The 20,068-nt window shown below is 36.5% G+C and overlaps 1 protein-coding gene across 11 annotated transcripts in view; it reads right to left on the bottom strand.

Moving 5' to 3' along the window:
* Positions 1-271: 271 nt before the first annotated feature.
* Znf385b (zinc finger protein 385B) overlaps positions 272-20,068 on the bottom strand; it is a 398,961-nt gene continuing 379,164 nt past the window's right edge. For 9 of the 11 annotated variants that reach the window (XM_070019840.1, XM_070019868.1, XM_070019850.1 and 6 more), the window contains 4 exons: positions 5,588-5,833; positions 4,058-4,236; positions 3,444-3,545; positions 272-1,709 (listed from right to left, as the gene is read on the bottom strand). In XM_070019840.1, the coding sequence (XP_069875941.1) occupies positions 1,491-1,709; positions 3,444-3,545; positions 4,058-4,236; positions 5,588-5,833 (746 nt within the window). In that variant the 3' untranslated portion in view covers positions 272-1,490. The remainder of the gene's footprint in view (positions 1,710-3,443; positions 3,546-4,057; positions 4,237-5,587; positions 5,834-20,068) is intronic. The other 2 variants (XM_070019859.1, XM_070019877.1) reach the window with 1 other exon arrangement.

Raw genomic sequence — 20,068 nt, 5'->3', positions numbered from 1 at the left:
CTTACAACTTTGGCCTAATTTCTTAAGGAACCAGAGAGACAGCAGGAGGAAGTTTTATGTCATGCAGAAGCTGCAAACAGTAGTGAATAAACATGACAAATAAATCTGTAGCAAATGTCAGCTAAAAGTGCTAAATGTGTAAGAAACAATCTTTGTGCCTATTTAGAAGCTTCCATCAGGTGGTTTTAAATTATAGAAATCTCAGAAGCAAAGGACACAGAAAATACCAACAAGATTTTGATTTTTTTGTACTTTTATTGAAAAGGTACATTTAAAAAAATACACAGACATTTTACCATTTACAGATTGCAGATATAGATATTCTAAAAGAGTCCACTCTATTTTGTTGTTTTATTTTTACCACTTGCCCCTAACATCAAACATTCCAGTCTTGTTGACATCAGCTTAGAAAGGGGGTCGTGGGAGCATGACCTGCAACGTATGCAGTGAACAGAAAGACAAAGTGTTCAATTATAAACTTTTATATCTTCTGTACATTATTGCATTAGGGAGCCACAAAATTATGTAGCATCATTACAAATGAAAACAGGTTAAAAAGGAAGATCATTACGTAGAAGTACACGAATTTATTGTCTTCTTGCAGAATGCACAGGAGGTGCAACAGTGTGCAATTCAGGAAGCTCTTTTTTGTGTTTGTATACATTTGCTTAGCAACTCAAACTGGAGAGAAAGCTACAAAATAAGTTAAACAAAAACAGCAAACAGGTAGTAATTATAGCTATGTTATATGGCTTTCTATTTAGTTTTAAATATCTCCAAATAAAAGGTGAAGTAAAGAAAATATTATCTTTTGCTCTCTTAAAGAGAAAATTGAAAGCTACGTTGCTTCCTAACAATTACACGGCAACTAAAAATGTTGAATTCAGACAAGAGATACGATCTAGTACTACACAGCATACAACAGTACTTGGGTCTAAAACAGTACACAATCCCTGTCAACAATAGTACACCAAAACGAAAAGATTGTGATTGGTTGGTAAAGTGATATCCACAAGTAAGCACTTGTGTTTTTGTTCCACACTAGAATATGCCCCGTTGGATTCCAGAGTTATATACAGACATCTGAGGAAAATCCTAGTTTTCAAGTCTGTCAGGAAAATATTCCAGATTGTTTCTCAGCCAGATCACACTCATGGGAGAAGGATGACTGATTTTCTTTTGCTCTCTTTTTCTGACCAATACATTTTCAAGGAACCCACTTATCTCAGATATACCAACTGAACAAAGGGAGGAGGAGGGAAGAGAGAGAGAAAGCCTATGCTGATCACATTCCTAACTACAGGAGCTGGCCACTAAAGCTCTCTTGAATCGAGTGATTTGTTTTTCTCTGGAGTTGGGGCCCTGTGGTAGGCTGCATTTTGTGGCTGGAGACTTGGTACTAAGTGCAACACAAAATGTTTCCACTACCAAATCCTTTTAGCTCTCCTTTACTTTCCCACTGGCCTCGATTGTCTTGGGGCTTGCAGATGTTAGTATGGGGCGAAGAGAATGGAAGCAGGGGTGGCGCGGATGGGCCCGTGTCCTGGCCTCAGGAGGGCTGGAGGGATGGCAGGAGCTTGGAAGAGTGAGGCAGATGGCCGGGGTGGCAGTGACAGGGCAGAGGACACTGCTGCCGCAGCTGCCAAGGGTGAAGACAGGAAGGCTGGGGCCAAGGGCTTCATCATATCTTTCTGGAATGCAAGTTTTGCCTAGGGAGGGAGAGAAATGGGGCATGAGGTGAGGCTATTATTTTCATCAGCAAAACACCGAGTTAAGAAGTTTAGAAACACTGAGAAGTCAGTATGTGACTGTTTTTCACAAAACTGGCTGCAGCATCTCTTTGCATAGCTTTACTTTGTTTTCATTTTGGAGCTTTTTTGAAAAATCTTTGATCCTCGAAGCTAGGGCAAAGGAAGCTTCTGAACAGACAGACAAGTGCCCAGCGAAGGCAAGGTGGAGGGACGGGCCCATCTGCTTCCTGCTGCTCAGTTCAGTGAGCTCAGTTCAAAAATGCAGATTTGTCTTAAACTACCACATTGTCTAGAGACAGGTTTCATGTTTTCTTCCTTTCTTGTTTATGATTTCTTTCAGTGGAGTTGGGAGTTGTCCTTTTTGCTTTTTTTGTTTGTTTTGTAAGAGGCACTGTCCTTTATTCTGTTTCTCTTATGTAAACTGCATTGAGGTGAGGTAACTGAAGTTTCAAACATTATGGTCCCATGAAGGATCCAGAAAACAAAGTCAATTATACTTCCTTTACAATCTACTTAATGAGATTTCTGTGAAAGACTGCAGCAAAATCAAATTCTGTTGAGTTGACTATAAATGGAGTAGAAACTTTCTCTAAAGGAATCCCAGTGTGGAATCTTCCTGTGAAGGAAGAAATCAATCCTTCAGCTCTCTTTTGCAATCAGGAGGAGCTGTGCAAGCTGGGTTTGCTACATGCAGGCAGGTACCACCTGCTTCCAGCATTGATGCAGGCTTTGGAGAGGCTGGAAGGCAATCATACCATTGCCTCCAGCTGGTCCATTTCAGTTCACCTTAGCATGAACAGCTCACTGGCCTCAGCCCTAGAGAGACTGAAATCACTCATCTGGGTATTCCTATGACGTTGCTGCAGTCCCTAGGTGTCTTTGTGAAGAAATTGGAAACAGCATACACCAAGAACAGATAAGACTGGTAAATGTTAATATACCCACTACAATGGAAATGGGGGTAGAACAAACACCACCTTCTTACATACACATGCAGCATACACACAAGGATATTAAGTGAAGTTTTTGTTTTATGAAAATAACTTTTCTTCTTAGATTTAACACATTTCAGAATTTTCAGGCATTATTTGTGTTTCTGAGCCTCTGCTTAACATGCTGAAGAAGGTAGTCTTTGATATGGTCCGGTATGATAGAGTAAGGTAATTAGCTTTTAATTAAAGTGGTTCACCCTCACAGGGTGTGGGGGAGCATGTCTGCAATACCAATGGCTTAAAAGGCTAAGACAGGAAAATCAAGTTTGACACCTTCTTGGGTATTTTAGTAAGACCCTGTTTCAATATAGAGATAAAAAATAAATGTGATGTGGTTCAGTGGTGGAGCATCTGCCTTGCATACAAAAGGCCCTGAGTTCAAGCTCCAGTCCAAAAGAAGATGTTCACCATATTCATCACCTTCTCTTATCTGAGGAGCCTTTCTTCAGGGTTCCTTCTAGAAGAAACTAAGCAGCTCATTATAAAATGTCTGTCTATGAGAATTAACTCAATTTAAAACTATGATTTTAGGAATGTGACTAAATGGTAGAATGCTTTCTTAGCATGCTGTAGAACCTGGTGATTCCTAGCACAACAGAAACAAACAAATGAATAAATAAATCCACCAACTTTTGTGACCATTAATGCCTAAGCCCTCCCCAAAGCCATTGTCCAGGATGAGTAAGCAAGGGAAACTTACTGCTAAAATGCTAGGGCTCCGCTGGAGTTTGTTGTAAGGGCTGTATTTCGGCTTCAGTGGTTTCCCTGCAACACGGTCTTTATGCCTTCTGCTAGAAATGTGCTGAAAAAAGTTTGCTATGTTAGCTGAATCCAAGACTATGATCTCTTAGATCGACATGGTGATTTTTCCCTTCCTAGTTCTAGGTCTACCATCAAAGTTTGAGTAAGGACTTGCAATCTCTCAAGACTTGTATCCTTGATTGGAATGCTGTCTCTGTCATGTTCTCCATAGATTTACCACATTTTGACTGGTGTTACCATAGTAACTGATGACTGACTGTGTCTCCCTGGACTGATCTAGGGACCCTTGGAATACAGGCTTTACATCTCATTTACCAAAGGTTCCTGGACTGTAAGCTCTATCTGACTCTTGTTCCCTTCGAGTCTGACATAAAGGAATGCTCAGATACTGGGGACTGACACAGCATTTATACGTCAAACATTTTGTGCAATTTGTAAAGGTTAATAATCCTACCTATAAGCATTGTGAGAACTATTCTATACATGAGGAGGAGGTAAAGACACCCATGCGATGCCCTGAACAATAGTACATACTAATTAAGGGTACATTACCTGTTTGAGTTGAATTTCTGAATTAACGTGAACATCACAGATTTCACAATGAAATGTCTTATTCTGTAGTCCTGACCCCTTACTGCCATTCTGCATCTTTAATCTTGATCCAGGTCTAGGATAGGACTTAATTGGACCAGCTCCATTACGAGCCTCAACCATGGTCTTGTGTTTAGATCCTACAATGAAAGAGTTATATATTAAGTAGTTGTGTAAGAACTATAGGAAGCTGTTAGTTTTCTTATTCTTGAGAAGCTTATATTCAGGTTAAAGTTCTCAGTACTTTTGTTAGACAATCACTTTGATGATGGTTATAAATTTAATATACAGTGTTGTAAACATGGAAAACATAAAGAAATTTATATTTATATATAATGCAGAGAAGCAAAAAAATTACCTAATTAGGTACCAAATGGTTGCCATCTAAAAGTAACCACTGTTATTAAAGTATGTTTTTTGGTAGACAGCAGACCCATGGTATTCATATTTATATGGTTTGACAGAGTCCATCTTTGATAAAAATCTACTGCAGATGCTTGGTTCATTTTTCCTATAATGTTATTCAAGGACATGCGCCTTTCAACAAATCTCAAATTTTCCCTTTATTTCTTAGATGAAGTACACATGTATTTTTGTCTTATTTTGGGGCATCATTTACTTTTTTGTGATGCATATCTTTCACAAAACTGGGAGCAAGTAAACACTCAAATTCTAAAGATGATTTAAAGAGAACTTGTGATAATGCAGGACTGAGAGCTTCTCCCCTTAACAGTTGAGCTGCAAAATGCATCTGTGAGGATATAAAACTTTTGTTTTAAAATTGCTAACTGTGATTTCAATTAATTAATTTTTTACCACAGTTTGTCAAAATTGTGCAATACATTCCTGAATAAGGCAGGATTACTGTACTAAAAAGAGCCATCTCAAAATTAAATATCCTTGAAATTCCACATATCAAATCACATATACACCTTTTCTTTTTCTTCTTTTTTATTTTAGGAGATTCAGTTGGTCCTATTATGTATTCAAGGCAGACCCTGAACTTGTAATCCTTTTGCCTCTACCTTCAAAGTGCTGGTGCTGGGATTATTGACATGCACCACAATTCCTGGTCTATGTACATATTTTTTATCAGTACATATTAATGGTTGAGTAATTTTATTGAATTAGGTACTTTATTTAGTTGGTATTTGCCTACTGATGGATTTTCAAGCTCTTTTTATTTTTTTCTCCTGTGTGTGATTATTCTGCATAAAAATGTATCTTCATTTCTGTCGCAACACCAAAATGAGTTTTGGAAAATATATGATACGTTTGAGGAAATGAAGAATAGAACAGATTTTATCTCTAACCTGCTTTTGCTTCATTGCTTCCAAAGTTATTATGATCATACTTTTCAAAAAATCACTTTTCTGAGTTGAAAAAAGACACTGATCAAATGATGTCTGTACAGCAGTAGGTATGATCTTCTGATGGAAAGAGCTGCGTTTCATTATAAACATTATTTAAATTCAAAGGATAGCTGCTAACCTGTGTTGTGTGCCTCTAGCTGTGACAGGGAGTTCACAGCCACTTTGCATAGTGAACAATAAAGTAACTTTTTGGCTTTTTCTTCTTCTGATTCAGCAACAGACCCCGGAGCTCCATTTGTGCTCTTGGAGGGCGAAGTGACGGCTCCAGGTTGCAGAGATGTTGTGCCAGATTGGAGTAGAAATGAGCCACCATCAACACCTGATGACTGACTGGAACCATTGGCTTTTAACTTGCCTTTGTCTTCTAAGAGAGACATAGGAGGATGACATTAAAGATTCATATACCATACAAAAAGATAAGTTACCATTATGGAAAAAAAACAGATATTTGGAATCTATATAAAACATACACATCGGCTATGTATAGTTTTTACTCTAGCACGTATTGTAGTTTATAGAGTTTGATTTAAATATAATTCCATGCCTTCAGATTCTATGTTAGGTCTCTTCAAGATCAGGATGACTTAGAATGACTTCCTCCCATTTAAAACAGGTTATTTTTTGTTTTATTCCTTGAGTTGTAAGTTATACTCCAAGGAAATTTTTAACATATAGCAAAACCAGATGATCTTCAATGTTAGTTCTGTTTACAACTCATGTTTCAGTTATGGCAATTATATAAAGTTACAATTTAATTTTTTCACCAAGTTAGGTATGTGATAGAGGGGGAAGAAGAAGCATGGTTAATTTGGTCATGGTTAAAATTTTGCTGCTCTGAATGATGAGGCAATTTTTCCAAAATGCAAGAGTCAAGAGTTCTAGTAATTATACTTCTTAATTACTGACAGTGGAATTAGTTTTAAATAATAACAGCAACTATAAGTACACTATGAAGATTAGTCAAATTATTTAAAATCATCTTGATATTTTGATCACAAAGTGCTTATAATCCTGAAGGCCCCATGTGCAGGCTATAAGGAGTCAGAGAATATACCTCATAGGAGTTATTTTCTATTCAAGATAGTCTCTGCCCAGTAGCTCCTTTAAGAAAGAAACCAGAACTTTGTAGGCAACAGCAAAAGCCATCCCATATTAAATTTCAGTAGAGCAGGTACTCATCGAACATATTCACAGATATGCTAATTATATCTCATTAAGAAAGAGAAGTAAAAGTGAACAATATATTTATTAACTGTCTTAACTGAGAATTATATACTGTTGGTTGGGATGACCAAGAGGGAAGGAATGACTAAATAATATCAATGTGATGTTTGTTCATGTTACTATGTTCTATCTATAAGAAAACCAAGGCTTTCTGCACTTACACAAATGGTGGGAGATCATAGTTTCACTTACATTGGTAACATGCATATGTGTGTGTGTGTGTGTGTGTGTGTGTGTGTGTGTGTGTGTGTGTGTGTGTGTGTGTATGTTCATTGACTGGGGATCAGCCCATTTCTGTCTATTTACCTGACCTGGATTAACCCACCCATTACATGGTAGATATAGTAAAGGTAATATAAATAGATTTCAGATCTGAGTATTGTTTAGAATACATGTGTGCCAAGATCTTTCTTTAGTCTGGGCTCCATATTGTAATTCTCTTTCAAGACACATATTAACACCTGAGGTTACTATAAAATACAATAGAAATAGTCTTAGACTTTTTAAAAAAAATCTTAGACTTTTATTAACACTGACCTTCTCATTGTGAAAGAAAGAAAATTATTCTTAATTGGTAACAGTAAGTTAGATTGCAGATTATTTTAGGCCTGGAACTCTTTTATCTGTAAGGATCACCCAGGTTGAATTTGCAATTTTATAGAACTAGTAAAGCAGCAAAATTACTAAGCAATCTTCATATTTACCCATTAAACTAAATGTTTAGTGATGGAAACAAATTATTGTACACCAAAATATTTCCTTGCTTGATACATTTTATTTTTATCTAAAAATTCTAAACTAAGAAGTTTGATCTAAAAGAATGTGACCAATTTAGTAATTTTCTCTCGTATGGTTGTTTTTAATATTCCATTACTGTTCCTCAAACACCTTTCAAAAGTGCCATTACTAGCTGGGTGCCAGTGGCTCATGCCTGTAATCCTAGCTACTAAGGAGGCTGAGATCTGAGGATTATGGTTCAGTGCCAGCCCGTGCAGGAAAGGAAGTGAGACTCTTATCTCCAATTAACCACCAGAAAACTGGAAGTGGCACTGTGGCTCAAGTGGTAGAGTGCTTGCCTTGAGCTGAAGAGCTTAGGGACAATGCCCAAACCCAGAGTTCAAGCCCCAGTACTGACCCCTCCCCCCAAAAAAGTTTCATTACCTACATTATCTTCTTACCACTCAAAACAAACTCATGGAATAGATATGGCTAAAATAGGTATGCCATTTCAATGAAGAAACTAAAGTTCATCAGAAAAACAAAATGTTCTACACCTTAGTAGGCAGCCTAAATAAGCATATTGTTGCCACTAACTGATTGCCATGTGGTACACTAATCTTTCCACACAAAGTTTGTGGGGGCTTAATATATCATTAATATTATACAACATATACCAGTCAATTGAAGTGCTTTGTTTACAACTGTAGTATAGCTTTTCTTGAAGTTTTAGCAAGAGTTTATTTTAATATAACAGAATATGGGGGTGGGAATGAGAGAGAGAAACTAAGACAAAGAAAGAGACGCATAGAGACAGACACATATAGACATGGACTTTTCCTATTCCACACAGGAAATGGAAATAAGGAATCCTGAAGTTTAGTTTTAAGGCATATTTTTCTTAAATGCCTACATCTATCCTGTCCAGCCATCATTTGATTAAGATTATATTGAGAAGATGTATAAAACTATATATTTTTCTAGGTCCATCCATATCCCTGCAAATGGCATATTATTCTTTCTAATGAATGAGTAAAATTCCATTGTGTATATGTATCACATATTCTTGATACACTGATCTGTTGGAGAGCATCTAGGCTGTTCCCATAACTTAGCTATTGTGAATAATGCAGTAATCAACAAAGTGCAAGTTAAGTGAATTAAGCCAGGCTCAGAGAGACAAACAGTGCATGTTTTCTCTCATACATGGAAGCTAGATCTAAAATACAACTAGGCATGCTAACACAAACACAGCTTAAGATATTTATATACAAACAAACTGAGTAAAGGAGGGTATATTTAGAGGAGGAACCCAAGGCATAACTCCTTTTAAAAACTAAAGTAACTTTTTCTCAAAACCAACAACAGGAAATTAAAACATGTTTTTTGGGGGGTTGGCAAAGTGGGGTACAGGAATGAAGAGAGGAAAGGTGACCAAATGTGTTCATTGTATTCAATGTACACTATGTAAAAAATGAACTACATGGGTAGAGATGAGAAGGGGAAAATGAAGGAGAACAAAGAAAGAGGTGACATTATCCGAGAAACATTGTACTTATATCCTGACTAATGGAATTGTAACACCTTTGTACAACTACTTAATAACAGTAAAAGTTCTATATTTTTCTTCTTATCCCTATTTCATATTTCATATCCCTATTTCCTTCTAAATATCTTTTTCAAAATAGACAATTTATTCACATATGTATGTTAACATTATGTTAACTGTGAACAATGTGCTAGTCACTGAAGAGAATAGTAAGAAAAGAAGGTATTGACTCTAAGAAAGCTGCAGTTTACCAGGGAAAATGAGATAGTCAGTGACATCTAACTTATAATAGAAACTACAGAGAGGCAGGATGGTATACAGCAGAAAATGATTACATCTGTTTGGAAGAAAGGGGCATTTTTCTTTAAGGAAGTGGCATTTTGAAGGTCAGCCTTAGATACTCATAGAACAGAATTGAAAAGTTGTGTGATGTGAATGGGTAGAAGCAGAAATATGAGGACATGCTTAGGGCTAAAAATTCCATGGTTTTCTACCTGGTTGTTGAGCATAGAGCTGGCAACAGATGTCATGGGGAATATTACTACAAAGATCAATTGATCCAAAAGGCAGAAAATATTTTGGACCTATTAAAATATATACTAAGGATGCACATTTTAAAAAATGTATTAGAAGTATAGTATGTTTTTTTTTTGGGGGGGGGTCCAGTCGTGGGGCCTGCACTCTAGGCCTGGGCGCTGTCCCTCAGCTCTTCAGCTCAAGGCTAGCGCTCTACCACTTGAGCCACAGCGCCACTTCTGCCTTTTTTCGTTTTGCTTATGTGGTGCTGAGGAATCAAACCCAGGGCCTCATGCATGCAAGGCAAGCGTTCTACCACTGAGCCACCTTCCCAACCTCTATAGTATGTTTAAAATTTAATATTGCCTATTGTTTAGAAAAATTACATTTAAGTTTTTCTATCACATAGATTAGAATGTTTTAGAGTCAGACAGAACTTTTGGTTTTGGAAGTGTACAAATAATATCAACATATTTAGGAAATTCTGTTACTGTAATCAAACAGATTATAAAATCAGAAAAGTCACTGGAGCATTTATGTTTTAAATTGTGGCCTTCTTTCTATATGTGTAAATTTCTAAACATCAAAGCCTAGTTTTATTTCTCTTCTCAATAACTTGATATTTTGATAAAAATCCACTATAATATTTCCTTTTTTTGTCAATTGTGGGACTTGAACTCTGGGCCTAGGTGCTGTCCCTCAGTCTTCAGCTCTACCACTTGAGCCACAGGGCCATTTCCATTTTCCAGCCCATGCTGGCTTTGCACCGCAATCCTTAGATCTTAGCCTCCTGAGTAGCTAAGATGACAGGTGTGAGCCACTGGTGCATGGCTATATTTCCATTTTAAAAGCCTTTTTGAAAAATTGTACTTGAAGATTTAATTAATGTTCTGTTGATTTCTGCTTCTTTTAACAAAGATGTAGGTTGTCTAGTTAATGCAAATCCTGTTTTCACATATTCGCTCATCTAATGTTAATTTAAAGGACTTCTGATGTCTTAATTATTTCCTGATAACTCAAGCAACTTTTTTAAAGATTTTATCCTACGTGACTTCAAAGCAGAATTTACTTAGTAACATCAGAATTGCTGTATGTAATAGAAATCCATAATGTATTCATCCATGTGAGTAATTTCTTAAAGTTACCTTATTGGGAGTTACACATTGACTCACTTATATTCCAAGATCAAAACATCTGAAGACCCTTCTTTTGAGGAATGTTGGAAAACCATGTTTCATATGTCAATATTTGCCATTCTTGTATTTTACTCTAAAGCCTTATCTCAAATTAGTCTACTTTATTCATCAAAGATAGCACTGTATTATTTATAAAGTTCCTAGGAGCAATAATATATTAACACAATACATGAAGACAATGTGCCAAAAGTTCTGGATACAGTTTTAAGTAAGTGATCTTGTTGGTAGATGAAAGTCATTTCCATACTCAGCTCTTAATTTTCAAAACAATCACAATAATATTTTATGTTATAATGGGATTTCCATTTTATTACACGTCAGATAGCATGAAGGAACTGAAAAGCTCAACGTAATGCCTGAAGTGGGTAGTAGATTCTATCCTGGAAACCTCCCCCTCATTATTAGGAGTTCTATGTTTTTTCTTCACATTTCAATTCATGATTAGCCCTCCTTTCCATTATACTTGAATGTAAGATGCACAGTCCCAAACCACAGAAGACAGAATTTACCCTGAAAACACCAATATGTATCCCTTGAATAGGTACTCTAGCTTTGTAATAAAAGCCCTATTCCAATTACTAAAAATTGACTGTCAAAATTCTTTCTCAGATGCTAATAAGAACCTCAACACAATGTGTGGAAGTTTACCTCCCTGCCTGCCTGAGACCTCCCTTGCCTTCACTATTACCCATAATATCAGTATCATTGGTCATTTTTATGTGAGCCATCAGGTGGAGATGTGAGGTTGTTTCCCTGTGGCTTTAATTTGAATTTCCCTAATAACTGATGATACTACATACTTTGTTAGGCAATATTTTTGGTGAAGTGTTTAAAACATAAGTTTAAAATTATGCAAAATATTCAAACACTATTTTATTATTGGCTTTCAGGAATTGTTTATACATATATTCTGAAAAGGCATCTTTTTTTAGATATCTTGCAGATTACAACATACACTCTCTAAATGCTATTTTATAGTAAGTTCAATTGTTTAAAAAGAAAAAAAATGTGTGTCAGAGTAAGATGGCTGATTATGATTGTTCTGAGTTTACCAGGAGTTGGGGAAATGCTTCAGATCATTATGATTTTTCAGGTCATAAGCTGTAGAGAAGAAAAGAAGCACATTGGTAATCACAAAACAGATGACAGCTGAAACACAGCAACATGCAATGGAGAAAAGTCGGACACAACTTTCAGCTCTAATCCTGGGTGCCCTGGAAAGGAAGCAAGGTGGCCTTAACAATGATTGGTGGACTTATCTGCCAGATCAGCCTACCTTTCCCACAAGCTTTAAAGATAGTGTAGGGATTTAATATGACAGGGCCTACTCCTATATCAGACTAGCATTGGATTTTGTCATTTATCTCATACAGCTATAGCTAGCTGTCACCTTGAGAAGGGCCCTATTGTTTGAGACTGAGCTACTCTGCAGATGTGAAAACAAAGAAATATTGTGGCACAAGGAGCCAGGGGATAACTTGACACAGTGTCTGAGTACAGATGGCCAGAATGGTAGAAAGAGGGAGGGTCTGATGTAGACTCAGGAAATTTAAGTGGTAAGGAGCTCAAATAGTGGATGCCAGCCTGCCTGCTCTCTAGTTAGGAGCAAGCCCCACTGTTTGAGGATCACTGAAGAAACAATTACAAACTCATACATGGTGGAATGCTTCACTTTGACTCCCAGTTACATAGGTGGTGTTATTGAGTGGGATTGAGAGTTCTGAGTCTAGTTCTGGTAGATCACGTGATTTCTCCAGCCTACTCTCATAAGGAGTGTTTCACCGCTGGGTGGGAGTTTCAAAGTGCTAAGACCTATGTGATATCTGATTGCCTCAGTTTTCCCATTCTAGTACCGATATCAATGCTCTGTTTCTTTCCCTATTCTCTATGTATCTGTACCCCTATGGCTGGACACTTACTAAACCTGGGTACACAAACTACGATTCTGTAGATGAAGTAGAAATATGCACAGTTCAAAGGCTACAAAGTTCCTTTCAGTCATCAGCAGATCCAAGAACACAAAGAAAGGAAACTTCTACAGTGAAAGGTGTTCTGATTGGACTGACCCTTGATTGGCCATTCACTTAGCCACATACAACCACATTGTACAACAGAAAGCACAAGAAACTCAAAGCTAGTTTTCTTTTCTCTGAGTGGTACTGCAGATTAGTCCTGGTTCATTGAACATGTGGGAGAGTATTTAGCTACTGAATTATATTCCCAGTTCTATGTTAAGATGTTAAGAAGCTTTATCAACCCTGTCACTACCCAGTCCTGCCTAAACACTGGAAATTCTTCAACTGAAAGACTACAGAAGATTAAGATCTCCAGCCAATGAGATGGTTACAGATACAAATCCTGATGCAGAAATGTAGGAAATATGAGAAAACAAGTATGATTCCTCTAAAAGTGAATAATTTTACAATAATGGGTTGTTTATGATCATAATGAACTGAATAAAATGTCAAAGGATTCAAAAGAATGATTATATTAATGACCAATAGAGTACATAAATAAGCAGCTATATGCAATAATAAAGACAAATAGGATAAGAAAGAAGTAGTCAACATGGAAATCCTAAAAAAATCAGTTTAAATTCTGGAAATAAAATATCAAAAAGTCAAATAAAAATTAAGCTGAAAGTTTGGCTCATATTTAAGACAATATCAAGGACTGGAGGCAAGATTGATCATATATTCAAGCAAATAGCAAAAAAAATTAAGTACCAATGGAACACCTAAGTCCTCCAGAAAACTATGAAAAGACAAAACTTATGAATCCTGGACATAGAAAAGGAGAAAAGATTCAGGCTAAAGACACAGAAAATATATTGAATGAAATAATACTAGAAAATTCTCCAAATCTTGTGAAGACATGATTATGTACTACAGGCAGCGATTAGAACACCAAGCAGATAAGACTAGAAAGAAAATTCTCTTCATCATGTTATAGTAAAGCATTAAATATATACAGCGAGGAAAGAATATTGAAAACTAGAAGAGAAGCAACAAGTCACATGTAAAGGCAAACCCACTAGGAAAACAGAATATTTTACAACAAAACTACAAAAAACAATGATACATTTCAAGCACTGAAAAATATAACTGCCAACCTCTTGGACTGCTATCTCCACCAATGGTATTTTTTATAATTGAACAAGAAATAAACTTCCATGCTAAACAAAAACCAAAGGAATTTATGACCATTAAGCCAACAATACAGAAGATACTTAAAGGATTCTTGTCCACAGGAAGTTACATTTATGTAACTATAAAAATCTAAGAATAAATCTTACCAGATGAGTAGACAAGTAAATAAGGACTAGAAAGAATTAAGACCTACACAAAACCACAAAATAATGGGATTTACCATATAACTTTCAATAGTTTCTGGATGGAAATGCTCTGAATTCTCCAATCAAAAGACACAAACTGGGGCTGGGAAGGTATCTCAGTGGTAGAGTACTTGTCTTGCATGATGCTCTGGGTTCAACTCATCAGCACCACATAAGCAGAAAAAGCCAGAAGTGGCACTGTGGCTCAAGTGATAGAGTGCTAGCCTTGAGCTGAAGAGCTAAGGGACAGTGCCCAGTACCAGAATTCAGGCCCCAGACTAGAGGACTGGATTAAAAAGGAAGACCCAACTATTGGGCCTGTAAGAAACACTTTGCTCTGGCAAGGATATACAAAAGCTTTAAGTGAAAGAATGGGAAAAGATATTCTAAGCATTTGGAGCCTGAAAGCAAGCAGGAGTAACTATACTTACATCTGACAAAGTGGACTTCAAACCAAAATTATGTTGGCAAAGTGAATAAACTATCAAGAAGATTTAATAATTATAAGCATACATGCACTGATTGTCAGTATACCCAATTTCATAAAACAAATCCTACAGGATATAACAGCACAGAGAAACTCTAATATAGTAATAGTGATTTTAGTATACGGATCTCACTCTAACCTGGATAGGTCATCCAGGAAAAAGAATAATAATACAATTTTGAATTAACTCTATAGATGAACTGAATTTAACAGATACCTATGGAATATAATATTCCACTTAACAAATGTAGCATAACATCTGTAGAATACAGTCCATGGAACAGGTCACATATTAAGACAGAAAACAACTCTTAAAAAAATCCAAGCCAGGTGCTGCTGGCTCATGCTTGTAATCCTAGCTATTCAGGAGGCTGAGATCTGACCTGGTTCAAAGCCAGCCCAAGCAGGAACATCTGTGAGACTCTGAACTCCAATTAATCACCACAAAACCAGAAGTGGTGCTGTGGTTCAAGTGGTAGAGCACTTGCCTTGAGCTGAAGAGCTCAGGGACAGCACCCAGTCCAAGAGTTCAAGCCCCATGACCAACAAAAACAAACAACCCCCCCCACACACAAAAAAATTGAAGTCACTTATTTCTTCAGACCACTAATGAATAACCTAGAAATAAATAGTAAGAGAAAATAAAGAGAACAAACAGAGAATCAACAATATTCTTCTGAATTACCAATGGGTCATTGAAGAATAAGATAAGTAACAAAGCTCCTAAACTAAATGAAAATAAGAACAAAACTAAAAACTTTCTGACAAAGCATATACAATACTCAGGGGAGATTTATAGCTATAAGCACTTTTATTAAAAAATAAGATTAATCTCAAGTAAATAACCTAACAATGCACCTCAAGATCTTAAAAAAGAACAAATCAATCAAAAAAGTATTTACAGTAGGGTTCCCTTCTGTCTACATCCCCTCCAGCATCTGTTGTTATTACAGTTCTTGATTATAACCATTCTAACTGGGGTGAGGTGGTATCTCAGTGTTGTTTTGATTTGCATTTTTTATGGCTAGAGAGGTTGAGCATTTATATCTTCATGTATCTATTGGCCATCCTTTTTTCCTCTTCAGAGAAGTTTCTCTTTAAGTATTTAGCCCACTTATTTATTGGGCAGTTGTTTCTTTAAGGATTTGTTGTTGGGGGATTTAATTTTTTGAGTTCCAGGTATATTTAGATCTGAGACCCTTGTCCGTTGTATGGATAGTAAAGATCTTCTCCCAATCCATGGGCTTTCTATTGATCTTGCTAGCTATGTCCTTTGCCATGCAGAAGCTCTGCAACTTCATGCAATCCCATTTGTCCAACCTTTCTTTGATTTGTTGTGTGAACCAACCCAGATGCCCCTCAGTAGATGAATGGATCAAGAAAATGTGGTATATTTACAAAATGGAATTTTATGCCTACATCAGAAAGAATGACATTGCCCCATTTGTTAGGAAATGGAAAGACTTGGAAAAAATTATATTAAGTGAAGTAAGCCAGCCCAAAGAAACATAGGTCCCATGGTTTCCCTTATTTGCAATAACTAGTATATGTCTGAGACAAGCAGAAACACTCAGACAAATTGATGTTAGGCAAAATGTACCCCAAGATAAGGACTCAAATGGTTTTTCTTTCTTGCTATTGTTTCTAACGTATTTAGAAGATGATTTCTTTGTTGTTTTGTATGACCCTACTCCATGGTATAACCCCTGTTTTCACTGTAATTGATGTTGGTATAATTTGTGGAGGGGTAGGGAAAAACAAATTGTTTAAATAGGGATATAGGGAGACCCATTGCAACAATGAGATGTACAAGACGTTATGTTGAAAAACAAACTTTACAACTTTGGCAGGGGTGAGGGTGGGGTGGAGGGATGGTGGGGGAGATGGGAGAGCAGGGATGGTAAGGGAAAACAAGGAAGCAACAATGCTTGATAAGACTGTACTCATTTCCTTGCTCATGTAATTGTAACCCCTCTGTACAGTATTTTCACAATAAAAACTTATTAATAAAAAGGTATCTACAGAAAGAAATAAAGATTAGGACAGAAATTTAAAAATTGAACCTAAATGAATACAAAGAATCACCAAAACAAAAAGTTGGTTCTTTGAAAAGAGATACAATATTGACAAACTTCTAGATAAACTATCCAAAAGAAAGAGGCAAACCCAAATTAATGCAATTAGAGATGAGAAAGGACAACAAATGAAATTCAGGGAAAATCCTTACTAAGTATTTCAACAATGTATTCTAATAACCTGGGAAACCCTGAAGAAATTACCTAGGAGGCTTTCTCTGCATATTCAGACAACCGCTACTGTCTCAGTAACCTTGCCTACTACTGCCCCAGAGAATTGAGAAAAACTTTGTTCCAGAGTTCTATGCTTTGAATTTCTCTATTTCTCTTAAAAATCATTCGTTACCCCACTAAAACTACCTAACTCCCACCTCTCCCTTTCCTTTAGAAGAAGAAATTAAAGCTTCAGACATCAGAGCCTTTCTTTGAGTTTAATATTTTGTATGGTTCTGTGTACATTAGATAAATTCATATGTCTGTCTACTCTCTAGTAATTCCAGAAAAACTGGAATCAGAAACCAAATTATATATAATCTGGTAGAGTATGAGAGAAATCTAGGAATAGTCTAAGTCTGCTTACTGAGTAGAGGAGAGAAGTAATCATTCAGACTGCAAAGTTTAACAATAGCGCCTCTTTTATGAGTTGTCCTGTGTAAATCACATCCCTTCCTTATGGCATTTAGAAGATTAAATCCCCTTACTTTGTTCTGAATTCCAAATTGTAAAGAGTTGCCATACCCAAATGATTAAGATGTTAACTGCTAAATCATCTTCTTTTAGATTTATGGAACCCAGAACATCTGGAGACTTTCAGATAGCATAATATTAGGATAATTCTGCCCATCAATGTATATAACACAAAGTATATAAATTACTCTGAGATTTCCCTTGTAGAAAATAAAGCCTGTATTAAAAAATATACAGGAGCCGGGTGCCAATGGCTCACATCTGTAATCCTAGCTACTCAGGAGGCTGAGATCTGAGGATTGCAGTTCAAAGCCAGCCCTTGGGCAGGAAAGTCTGTGGAACTCTTATCTCCAATAAATCACCAGATAACCAGAAGTGGGGCTGTAGCTCAAGTGTTAGAGCGCTAGCCTTGAGCTGAAGAGCTGAGGGACAGTGCTCAGGCCCAGAGTTCAAGGCCCATGACTAACTAAAAAAAAAAAAAAAAAAAAAATAGGAGTTATCCCTAGGAGGTCAAGATTACTTCAATGTTCTGGGAATGCTAACAGAGGACAAAGTAGACACATGCCCTGGCTCAGACACTGTGCAGCATTATAGTCCCTTATCTAAGAGCTAACTGCACTCCTTTTCTTATTTATTTTTATTCTGAAGTTTATTTTTTATTTTTAAAGTGTTCTTGAATATTTTTATTATCTTTAAGTAGTTGTACAAAGGAGTTGCCATTCAACAAAGCACTTTGTGAATACAGTGTGACTTAACCAATGTCACCCTTTCAACATTCAACATTCTCATCCACTCTTCCCACCCCTTCACTCACTTTTTATTTTAGGATATGTATTGACATTATTTTTTAACCATTTAAAGAAGCACTCATTTTCCTTCATATAAAAGCCCTTTGCAATCTTGTTTCCTTAAGGTGGAACTTCAAGAAAAATAGTCCCTCGGACTTCTCAGATTTCAGTCCCTGAATAAAATGATTTCTTTCTCACTAGCAGCTATCTCCCATGGATTCTTTTTGAGTGATAAACAGCCAGATATTGGCCCAATAAAACTATGTGAAAAAAAAGCCATGAAAAATCAGTTAGGGGTTGGCACTTGTAATCCTAGCTACTCAGGAGGCTGAGATATGAGGATTGCGGGTTTAAGCCAGTCCACTCAAGGAAGTTCATGAGACTCCTACTTCTAATTAAGTCCCAAAGGAAAAAAAAAATATGCAAGTGGAGCTGTGACTCAAGAGTGCTAGTCTTAAGCAGAACAAGCTTAGGGACAGGGCCCAGGCACTGAGGTCAAGCCCAGGATCAGGGAAAAAAAAAATCAGGAGACCATGAAACTAGCTGAGAGTCATTTTTAATAGAAAATTGAATAGCATTTTAAGGCATATTTGTAGGCAAGCCAAGTAAGACTTATTGACTGATATTAACTGTGGAATATACAGAAAAGGAAAGGAATCAAAGAAAAAAATCACTGCGCTTAAACAACCATTAAATGATTGGTGGTGCTATTTGTTAAGCTAAGAGCCAATGATTTTTATCTTTTTATTTATTTATTTTAATACTTTTTTATTATAAAATACTGTACAGAGAGGTTACAGTTACATGAGTAAGGTAATGAGTACATTTCCTATTGGGCATTGTTTCCCGCCTCCTTTGTTTTCCCCCTACCTTCCCTTCCCTCCCACCTCCTCAGCATCTCCCTCCCTACCCTGAAGTTGTAAAGTTCATTTTCAACAGTGTATTTTTCTTTCTTTCGTTTTTAAATACATTTTTATTGTAAAAAATATTGTACAGAGGGGTTACAGTTACATGAGCAAGGTAATGAGTACATTTCCCATCGAGCATTGTTGCCTCCTCCTTTTTTCCCCCCACCATCCCTTCCACCCCACCTCCTCCCGAAGTCGTAAAGTTTGTTTTCAACATAGTGTCTTGTACATCTCATTGTTACAATGGGTCACCCTGTATCCCTATTTAAACATTTTGTCAAAAGCCATGTACTTATGGCCATATTAGATGATGTTAAATGAAATGAACCCCAAGATAGGGACACAAATGGTTTATTCTTTCTTGCTATTGTTTTGAACATATTTATAATGATGTGATTTTATTTTGTTTTGAATATATTTATAATGATGTGATTTTTTTTGTTTCTTTGGTATGTTCCTCCCCCATGGTATAACTCCTGTTTTCACTGTATTTGATTCCAGTGCCCTGCATCTTGTATATACATTTTCTAATTTGGGGAGGGGACGGGAAAAAATTCAACATAGTGTCTAGTACATCTTATTGTTAAAATGGCTCAATCTGAATCCCTGTTTCAGCATATTATTTCCCTTCCCCTCCCCAAATTAGAAAAATGTATTTACAAGATGCAGGAAACTGGAATCAAATACAGTCCATGGTAACCAATGGTTTTTAGAATGCTATCATGAGTTTCTGATCTCTTTGCTATGGAAATTTGAGTATTACTAGTTCTATCCCTGATTTACTTAACCCTGAGCAAGTGCTTGTGAGTTTTATCTCCAAATACATAAAATACTATTCTTTTCTTATTAATCTGAACAATTAAGAAGATTATAAATGACTGGTAGGGACTTTAGGTCTTAGAATAAAAAATTTATAGTTTTGAGGAGTGGGTGTAGTTAACTAACATAATGAGGTCACAGTCATGGATTCTGTCTCACATTCAGATGCTGTGGATTTCTAAATCCAAGCTACTTTTGCTGAGTACTGGGGGGAAAAAGTGTGTACCAGTCTTTAAGATCACCACTATTGGATTAGCATAGCTCAATACTTGAACATCCATTTTAATATTTACTGTTGG

The sequence above is a fragment of the Dipodomys merriami genome, unplaced genomic scaffold, assembly GCF_024711535.1.
Source record: "Dipodomys merriami isolate MVZ:Mamm:240054 unplaced genomic scaffold, mDipMer1.0.p SCAF_1, whole genome shotgun sequence".
Classification (NCBI taxonomy): domain Eukaryota; kingdom Metazoa; phylum Chordata; class Mammalia; order Rodentia; family Heteromyidae; genus Dipodomys; species Dipodomys merriami.
Note: the sequence above shows the minus strand (reverse complement) of the source record. Positions and strands in the feature narration are given on the sequence as shown.